At 55.9% G+C, this 10,092-nt stretch overlaps 1 protein-coding gene and 1 pseudogene across 1 annotated transcript in view; both read left to right on the plus strand.

Moving 5' to 3' along the window:
- Positions 1–10,092, plus strand: part of LOC108536178 (T-complex protein 1 subunit zeta-like) — a 24,804-nt gene that overhangs the window by 7,684 nt on the left and 7,028 nt on the right. The window contains exons 2-4 of the mRNA XM_017882738.1: positions 6,588–6,722; positions 7,862–7,939; positions 8,543–8,648. Of these exons, the coding sequence (XP_017738227.1) occupies positions 6,588–6,722; positions 7,862–7,939; positions 8,543–8,611 (282 nt within the window). The 3' untranslated portion in view covers positions 8,612–8,648. The remainder of the gene's footprint in view (positions 1–6,587; positions 6,723–7,861; positions 7,940–8,542; positions 8,649–10,092) is intronic.
- LOC108536174 (T-complex protein 1 subunit zeta-like) overlaps positions 9,764–10,092 on the plus strand; it is a 3,524-nt pseudogene continuing 3,195 nt past the window's right edge.

Genomic DNA, 10,092 nt, shown 5'->3' on the forward strand with positions numbered 1-10,092 from the left:
CACCATTACGCCCAGCTAATTTTTTTTTTTTTTTGTATTTTTTAGTAGAGACAGGGTTTCACTGCGTTAGCCAGTATGGTCTTGATCTCCTGACCTCATGATCCATCTGCCTTGGTCTCCCAAAGTGCTGGGATTACAGGTGTGAGCCACCGCGTCTGGCCTTTTTTTTTTTTTTTTTTTTTTTTTTTTTTTTTTTTTTTTTTTTTTTTTTGAGACAGAGTCTGGCTCTGTCACCTAGGCTGGAGTGCAGTGGCATGATCTTGGCTCACTACAACCTCTCCTTCCCAAGTTCATGCAATTCTCATGCCTCAGCCTCTGAGTAGCTTGGATCACAGATGCACACCACCATGCCAGGCTAATTTTTGTATTTTTACAGAGACGGTGTTTCACCATGTTGGTCGGGCTAATGTTTGTATTTTTACAGAGACAGGGTTTCACCATGTTGGCCAGGATGGTCTTGACCTCCTGACCTCAAGTGATCTGCCCACCACGGCTTCCCAAAGTGCCGGGATTACAAGTGTGGGCCACCATGCCTGGTCTCCTCATAACATTTTTAACAGCAGTTATAATAAATCTGCATGCACACCATGTAATACCTATGGAACTAATAACTAGTCTTCTATTGTGCAGTGCTTCTAGTCACATATATAGACGTTTTTGTGATTCTCAAATACGCAAACCCTCCTAAAAGCATCATATACCGATATTCACTGCAGCCTGAATAGCAGATTGGGAACAACTTAAACATCAGTCAGTAGGTGACCGGTTAATTGTGTCATTCTTTTTGAGACAGGGTCGGCTCTGTCGCCCAGGCTGGAGTGCAGTGGCAATACCATAGCAGACTGCAACCTCTGCCTTCTAGATTCCGGCAATCCTCCCACCTCAGCCTCTCGAGTAGGTGGAACCATGGGCGTGCACCACCACGCCCGGCTAATTTTTGTACTTTCTGTATAGATGGGGTCTCACTGTGTTGCCCAGGCTGGTCTTGAACTCCCAGGCACAAGTGATCCGCCCACCTTGGCCTCCCAAATTGTCGGGATTACAGTTGTGAGCCACCGTGCCCCAGCCCCTAGTTGTGTAATTGTTACAAAGAACATCACGCAGCTGTTAACGAGGACTTCCCGTTCATCTTGACATTGCACACTCTCCAAGACACTTAAAGTATAACACACCCTATAGTGTGTATTAGGAATTGCGATTTGTGTGGGGAAATGATTATATTCATATATAAGTTTATAAATTCAGAAAGCATTCCGAAAATTCATCGAGTATCCAGGGGTAACTGTGCTTGTCTCTAGTGTTGAACTAGAGGCGGGAGGATGATTTAATTTCCACATGCCCTTTTATGCCTTTTGAATTCAGAACAATTTCCCTTATCTATTAAAAATAAAATACCAGCCGGGCACGGTGGCTCACGCCTGTAACCCCAGCACTTTGGGAGGCCGAGGCGGCAGGATCACTTAAGCACTTAAGCGCAGGAGTATCGCTTGAGCTCAGGAATTTGAGACCACCCTGGGCAACAGAGTGAGGCCTGTGTCTGCAAAAAGAAAAAAAATAATAAAGTAAAATATCACGTGTTACTGAATCCCTGGTATTTGGCGGGCACTGGATACTGGAAACAATTGTGTAGCTCTTTGGAAATTTACCTTAAAAGGGAGTCCTCTCAAAGGCTGGACACCATGACTCTACAAGGGTGAGTTTTCAAATCTACCATGGAAGCCCAGGGCCTCAGCAGCATCCTGAGTCCTATGGACAGACAAGTTCTTACGATTCAACTCCCATTGCACCAGTCCTGCAGCTTTCTAAAGGCATCCAGCACTTTCTACCTTGCATTCTATCTTCATCTTCGCTAGTCCTTAACGGCACCGCATGATCCTGGGGGAGGGTGCTTCTCAGACTAGCTTGTGTGTTCCCACGGCACCTGCAGCACCGTCAAGCACAGGGTCCAGAAAGCTCCAATGAAAGCCATGAAAGCAGCAAGAGAAGGAGACTGAGGAGCAAACCGCGCGAGTAGGGGCGGGAGGAGGCCCACCACACGCCCTGCCCCGCGCGGAGCACAAGCCCCCCCTGCATCCTGAACTCCTGGGTCCGCAAAGCTGGGCCCCACTGAGCCACAACGCCGGAACCCAGTAGCACTGACTGCTGGGAACAGGTTGCTCCCTTGCGCGATAACGTCGCGGTCGCTGCGGCGGCGCGAGGGGTGGAACCGCAGGCACCACGCAGCCGCGAACCAATGAGCGGGCGCCGCACGGGCCGTGGCTCAATGGCGGCGGCGCGCGGGCACGCTAGGGGCGGGCCGGGCGCGCCGACTTTTCGGAAGAACCGCATAGTGCCTCCCGGCCACGGCGCGCCGGCTCTGAGCTCTCCGCGCGCTGCATGGCTTTCTTTTCCTCCTCTGGAGCAGCTGTGGCGGCGGCGAAGACCCTGAACCCCAAGGCCGAGGTGGCCCGAGCGCAGGCAACGCTGGCGGTCAACGTCAGCGCGGCGCGAGGTCTGCAGGACGTGCTGAGTACCAACCTGGGGCCCAAAGGCACCATCAAGATGTAAGGCGGGGCGGCAGGGCTGGCGGCAGGGCTGGCGGCAGGGCTGGCGGCAGGGCTGGCGGCAGGGCTGGCGGCAGGGCTGGCGGCAGGGCTGGCGGCAGGGCTGGCGGCAGGGCTGGCGGCAGGGCTGGCGGCAGGGCTGGCGGCAGGGCTGGCGGCAGGGCTGGCGGCAGGGCTGGCGGCAGGGCTGGCGGCAGGGCTGGCGGCAGGGCTGGCGGCAGGGCTGGCGGCAGGGCTGGCGGCAGGGCTGGCGGCAGGGCTGGCGGCAGGGCTGGCGGCAGGGCTGGCGGCAGGGCTGGCGGCAGGGCTGGCGGCAGGGCTGGCGGCAGGGCTGGCGGCAGGGCTGGCGGCAGGGCTGGCGGCAGGGCTGGCGGCAGGGCTGGCGGCAGGGCTGGCGGCAGGGCTGGCGGCAGGGCTGGCGGCAGGGCTGGCGGCAGGGCTGGCGGCAGGGCTGGCGGCAGGGCTGGCGGCAGGGCTGGCGGCAGGGCTGGCGGCAGGGCTGGCGGCAGGGCTGGCGGCAGGGCTGGCGGCAGGGCTGGCGGCAGGGCTGGCGGCAGGGCTGGCGGCAGGGCTGGCGGCAGGGCTGGCGGCAGGGCTGGCGGCAGGGCTGGCGGCAGGGCTGGCGGCAGGGCTGGCGGCAGGGCTGGCGGCAGGGCTGGCGGCAGGGCTGGCGGCAGGGCTGGCGGCAGGGCTGGCGGCAGGGCTGGCGGCAGGGCTGGCGGCAGGGCTGGCGGCAGGGCTGGCGGCAGGGCTGGCGGCAGGGCTGGCGGCAGGGCTGGCGGCAGGGCTGGCGGCAGGGCTGGCGGCAGGGCTGGCGGCAGGGCTGGCGGCAGGGCTGGCGGCAGGGCTGGCGGCAGGGCTGGCGGCAGGGCTGGCGGCAGGGCTGGCGGCAGGGCTGGCGGCAGGGCTGGCGGCAGGGCTGGCGGCAGGGCTGGCGGCAGGGCTGGCGGCAGGGCTGGCGGCAGGGCTGGCGGCAGGGCTGGCGGCAGGGCTGGCGGCAGGGCTGGCGGCAGGGCTGGCGGCAGGGCTGGCGGCAGGGCTGGCGGCAGGGCTGGCGGCAGGGCTGGCGGCAGGGCTGGCGGCAGGGCTGGCGGCAGGGCTGGCGGCAGGGCTGGCGGCAGGGCTGGCGGCAGGGCTGGCGGCAGGGCTGGCGGCAGGGCTGGCGGCAGGGCTGGCGGCAGGGCTGGCGGCAGGGCTGGCGGCAGGGCTGGCGGCAGGGCTGGCGGCAGGGCTGGCGGCAGGGCTGGCGGCAGGGCTGGCGGCAGGGCTGGCGGCAGGGCTGGCGGCAGGGCTGGCGGCAGGGCTGGCGGCAGGGCTGGCGGCAGGGCTGGCGGCAGGGCTGGCGGCAGGGCTGGCGGCAGGGCTGGCGGCAGGGCTGGCGGCAGGGCTGGCGGCAGGGCTGGCGGCAGGGCTGGCGGCAGGGCTGGCGGCAGGGCTGGCGGCAGGGCTGGCGGCAGGGCTGGCGGCAGGGCTGGCGGCAGGGCTGGCGGCAGGGCTGGCGGCAGGGCTGGCGGCAGGGCTGGCGGCAGGGCTGGCGGCAGGGCTGGCGGCAGGGCTGGCGGCAGGGCTGGCGGCAGGGCTGGCGGCAGGGCTGGCGGCAGGGCTGGCGGCAGGGCTGGCGGCAGGGCTGGCGGCAGGGCTGGCGGCAGGGCTGGCGGCAGGGCTGGCGGCAGGGCTGGCGGCAGGGCTGGCGGCAGGGCTGGCGGCAGGGCTGGCGGCAGGGCTGGCGGCAGGGCTGGCGGCAGGGCTGGCGGCAGGGCTGGCGGCAGGGCTGGCGGCAGGGCTGGCGGCAGGGCTGGCGGCAGGGCTGGCGGCAGGGCTGGCGGCAGGGCTGGCGGCAGGGCTGGCGGCAGGGCTGGCGGCAGGGCTGGCGGCAGGGCTGGCGGCAGGGCTGGCGGCAGGGCTGGCGGCAGGGCTGGCGGCAGGGCTGGCGGCAGGGCTGGCGGCAGGGCTGGCGGCAGGGCTGGCGGCAGGGCTGGCGGCAGGGCTGGCGGCAGGGCTGGCGGCAGGGCTGGCGGCAGGGCTGGCGGCAGGGCTGGCGGCAGGGCTGGCGGCAGGGCTGGCGGCAGGGCTGGCGGCAGGGCTGGCGGCAGGGCTGGCGGCAGGGCTGGCGGCAGGGCTGGCGGCAGGGCTGGCGGCAGGGCTGGCGGCAGGGCTGGCGGCAGGGCTGGCGGCAGGGCTGGCGGCAGGGCTGGCGGCAGGGCTGGCGGCAGGGCTGGCGGCAGGGCTGGCGGCAGGGCTGGCGGCAGGGCTGGCGGCAGGGCTGGCGGCAGGGCTGGCGGCAGGGCTGGCGGCAGGGCTGGCGGCAGGGCTGGCGGCAGGGCTGGCGGCAGGGCTGGCGGCAGGGCTGGCGGCAGGGCTGGCGGCAGGGCTGGCGGCAGGGCTGGCGGCAGGGCTGGCGGCAGGGCTGGCGGCAGGGCTGGCGGCAGGGCTGGCGGCAGGGCTGGCGGCAGGGCTGGCGGCAGGGCTGGCGGCAGGGCTGGCGGCAGGGCTGGCGGCAGGGCTGGCGGCAGGGCTGGCGGCAGGGCTGGCGGCAGGGCTGGCGGCAGGGCTGGCGGCAGGGCTGGCGGCAGGGCTGGCGGCAGGGCTGGCGGCAGGGCTGGCGGCAGGGCTGGCGGCAGGGCTGGCGGCAGGGCTGGCGGCAGGGCTGGCGGCAGGGCTGGCGGCAGGGCTGGCGGCAGGGCTGGCGGCAGGGCTGGCGGCAGGGCTGGCGGCAGGGCTGGCGGCAGGGCTGGCGGCAGGGCTGGCGGCAGGGCTGGCGGCAGGGCTGGCGGCAGGGCTGGCGGCAGGGCTGGCGGCAGGGCTGGCGGCAGGGCTGGCGGCAGGGCTGGCGGCAGGGCTGGCGGCAGGGCTGGCGGCAGGGCTGGCGGCAGGGCTGGCGGCAGGGCTGGCGGCAGGGCTGGCGGCAGGGCTGGCGGCAGGGCTGGCGGCAGGGCTGGCGGCAGGGCTGGCGGCAGGGCTGGCGGCAGGGCTGGCGGCAGGGCTGGCGGCAGGGCTGGCGGCAGGGCTGGCGGCAGGGCTGGCGGCAGGGCTGGCGGCAGGGCTGGCGGCAGGGCTGGCGGCAGGGCTGGCGGCAGGGCTGGCGGCAGGGCTGGCGGCAGGGCTGGCGGCAGGGCTGGCGGCAGGGCTGGCGGCAGGGCTGGCGGCAGGGCTGGCGGCAGGGCTGGCGGCAGGGCTGGCGGCAGGGCTGGCGGCAGGGCTGGCGGCAGGGCTGGCGGCAGGGCTGGCGGCAGGGCTGGCGGCAGGGCTGGCGGCAGGGCTGGCGGCAGGGCTGGCGGCAGGGCTGGCGGCAGGGCTGGCGGCAGGGCNGAAAAAAATTATAAACCTACAAAGGTAGTGATTATAATGTGTGTGCCCTTTACCTAGATTCACCAGTTGTTTACATGTTGCTCCATTTCTTTTCTATTTTTCCCCTGAATCATTTGAAGGTAAGCTGCAGACATGCCATTTTACCTCTAAAATACAATGTTTCCCGTTTTTGTTTTTTTTTTTTTTAAGAGACAGGATTTTTGCCACGTAGCGCAGGCTGGTTTCAAATTCCTGAGTTCAAGGGATCCACCTGCGGTGGCCTCCCAAAGTGCTGGGATTACAGGCATGAGCTACCGCACCTGACCTTTCCTTTTAAATTATTTGATCATTGCAGAGTAACAGTGGAGGCTGCTGAGCTTTCATTTTAGGAGATACCTGGCTTATTCTCACTAGAGCCCTATACTTGCCGTAAAGAGGCAAGGATGTAAAATTAATGTGTTACTGTTAACTGTTAGCTATGTCATCTTGAGTAAGCTTTTACTGAGCCTCAAGCTTCCTCATCTGTAAAGTAGAGATAACCTGGGAAATATATTACACATGAAAATGTTTTGATCATTATAATTGCATGTGTATGATAGCTAATTGTGACTTTTTAATCTTAGTAATTTGTAACCAAACTCTTGGGTAGATTTTTCAAGTAGATAGCACTTAAAGAGGCCCTTCATGCATTTTATTTGTGGTATATTTAGACTGCTTCATATTGTTTTAAGTGATTCATTCTTTTTCTACTTTCAGCAAATTCAACACCCAACAGCCTTCTTAACAGCAAAGGTAGCAACAGCCCAGGATTATATAACTGGGGATGGTACGACTTCCAACGTCCTAATCATTGGAGAGCTACTGAAACAGGCAGATCTCTACATTTCTGAAGTATGCACAACTGTTTTTTGTTTTGTTTTGTTTTGTTTTTTGAGATGGGGTTTCACTCTTGTTGCCCAGGCTGGAGTGCAATGGTGTGATCTCGGCTCACTGCAACCACCGCCTCCTGGGTTCAAGCAATTCCCAGCCTCAGCCTCCCGAGTAGCTGGGATTACAGGCATGCGCCACCACACCCAGCTAATTTTGTATTTTTGGTAGTGATGGGGTTTCTCCACGTTGGTCAGGCTGGTCTCAAAACTCCTGACCTCAGGTGATCCACCCATCTTGGCCTCCCAAAGTGCTGGGATTATAGGCATGAGCCACCACACCCGGCGCACAACTCGTTTCTGTAATGTTTCATTGTATATAGGATGTGTCAGATACTTATTTATACAAATTGATGTGTTGTTAATACTAGCTGAGGCCATAGAGTAGAATTAGGGGGCTTAAATCTGGATCTTTGTCCTGGTCTAAAATAAATTAATTGTGACCTTGGACAGGTTATAGAACCTTCTTTGGCCCGAAAATAATTTTATAATCAAGTTGAATTGCCTATGTGATTTGTATCTGTCTTTAGTGTAGATTAATAATTGAGATTTTAAAATGGGATGTTTAGGACTAGGCATATTTATTTGTTAGGAAAAAGCCAACCAAAAGCTTACATTTGGATAAATTCCACTTTTTTGGCCCTGACTAGTTGCAAGGTTTAAAACAAACCTCAGGGACTATGAATTTATTGTCAGAATTTCCTGGCAGAAGAGAGCAGACAGTCTTTATTTATTTTTATTAGTAAATTACGTGAATTAGTTTGAGATTACCTATAGAAAAAATAGAATAACGCTACCATCTGCAAGTTGTTGGGACACAGTGTCGGTTTTGGCATGATTCGGGGTGGTTTGCACAGTGAACACCCAAGTGTGCTTTATAGTTCCCTTGGCTTTGACCCTGTGCTAGAGCATTGCCTGTTCTTCTCCTCTGCATTGAAAGGAATATTTATCCTTTTAAATGTATTCAGAAAGCCAGCACATTATGTTACTGCGTGTTCAAAGGTATGATGATCCAGAATATCCCTCCAAGAATTATCTGAACTTTATCATGAACTATAGTTGCACCTAATTGAAAATGGGAGTGTTATTGCGTGTTTATTGTAGGACCTTCATCCCAGAATAATCACTGAAGGATTTGAAGCTGTGAAGGAAAAGGCCCTTCAGTTTTTGGAAGAAGTCAAAGTAAGCAGAGAGATGGACAAGGAAACACTTAAAGATGTGGCCAGAGCATCTCTTCATATTAAAGTTCACGCTGAATTTGCAGATGTCTTAACAGAGATATATATTAAATTTTGTGTGTGTCTGTTATGGTACACCTATACAGAAAATCTCTGATAGTAGAAACATGAATATAATTACCAATTTCAATTACAAGGTGCTATGTAGGTTCATTTTTGTGACAGTGATACCTAATCTGTGTCTCTAAAAAGTAAAATGAGGAAATTCAAATAATAGTATACCTAACCAGGTTATAAAATTGGAGCTTTCATTAAAAGGTTTATAAAGTGGAGATTTTGTTATTAGAAAGCTTCCAGTTACCAGTATTTTTAATGAAACACCAGGAGGAATGTTAATATTAAGGAATGTTAATGTTTGCGAATTACAGATTGAGATTTCAGAAAGGTAACAGCTGTTTATATATAATGTATTCTATCTGCTTATAGAAGAAGACAAATCAGTGTAGAGATTGTAAAATGAAGAAACTGTCTACTTTAGCCTTCTGAAAAGCAACATATTTCTGCTGCCGCAAATTGAATTTACTTAATGGTTATCCTTCTATTGCAGGCTGTAGTGGGCTTCATTTTGGCCATTAAAAGAAAAGATGAACCTATTGATCTCTTTATGGTTTTGTGATCATGGAGATGAAACATAAATCTGAAACTGATACAAGGTAGGTGGTAGAAGACTGAAATAATAATGGTCAGGTGTGGTGGCTAATGCCTGTATATAATCCCAGCACTTTGGGAACCCGAGGTGGGTGGATCACCTGAGGTCAGGAGTTCGAGACCAGCCTGGCCACCATGGGGAAACCCCGTCTCTACTAAAATTACAAAAATTAGCCAGGCATGGTGGCAGACGCATGTAATCCCAGCTACTTGGGAGGCTGAGGCAGGAGAATTGCTTGAACCTGGGAGGCGGTGGTTGCAGTGAGCCAGGATCACACCATTGCACTCCAGCCTGGGTGATGAGCAAAACTCTGTCTCAAAAAAAAAAAAAAATGTGTTTTGAAATTTAGGGTGCTTTGTACAATATATACTGTTTGCAAAATTTTTAATATATTTGGATATAAAATATTGCATATTTACCTGCAGATGTAAGTTGGATAAATTGCTTGGTGAATATTGTTTTTACTTTTAGTAATATTTTCTCCTGAAATATGGTGAATGTTATGTTGTATTTATGGTTAGAATTGTTCTGAAAAGTGAACAACATCAATCATTTGGCATTATTGAATTGTTAGGTACAAAGCATAATGAGAAGCAGCAGAGGAATTTAAAAAAATGTTTTTCAAACAGTTAGAAAACATGTTTGTGTTCGTTTTTCCCTTCTTTTAGTGGAGAATGGAGTCTCCCTATGCTGCCTAGGCTGGTTTTGAATTCCTGGGATTAAGGTGTCCTCTCACCTCTGCCTCCCCAAGTGCTGGCATTACACACGCTTGGCAGAAAACATATTTTTAAAGGACGTCATCACAGTTTGACAGCCTACCAGGGAGACTTATCTCTGCAGACTTTTCTGTACAGCATAGGATCTTCAAGTAATTCAAGAAACAAAGCTGACTGCATGAAAATTATCAATTCCTTCTCAGTTCAGTGTTTAACACACATCCATCTGGAGAACAATAACTATAATTTTTTGTGTGTTTGAACAGCTTAATCAGAGGGCTTGTTTTGGATCACGGAGCATAGCATCCCGATAGAAAAAAAGGGTAGAGGATGCATACATCCTCACTTGTAACATGTCATTAGAATATGAAAAAACTTAAGTTTATAGCCCCTTAACAGTGAAATGGAGGAGCTTCGTATTTTGGGTGAGTTACTTTTTTGTGAAACTTCGTTTCCCACTGTAAGGACAATAATCCTCAAATTGGTTTGGGAGAGTTATAGGAAACAGCCTCTGAAGATGTGCAAGGGGCAGGATTGGAGCTCAGTGAACTGTTTGCTAATCTTAGGACTAATCCAGTTTCAGAAGCTATTTTCTTCTCAAAAAATAAATGTTTCCCTACTTTCTGTAACTTTTTTTCTTAATAGAGAAGTGAATTCTGGCTTTTTTTTTTTTTTTTTTTTTTTTAAAAGGGGGCAAAAGAAAGAAAAAAACTAAAAAAAACTAAAAAAAAA

This window comes from Rhinopithecus bieti, unplaced genomic scaffold (assembly GCF_001698545.2).
Source record: "Rhinopithecus bieti isolate Rb0 unplaced genomic scaffold, ASM169854v2 scaffold_13690, whole genome shotgun sequence".
NCBI lineage: Eukaryota > Metazoa > Chordata > Mammalia > Primates > Cercopithecidae > Rhinopithecus > Rhinopithecus bieti.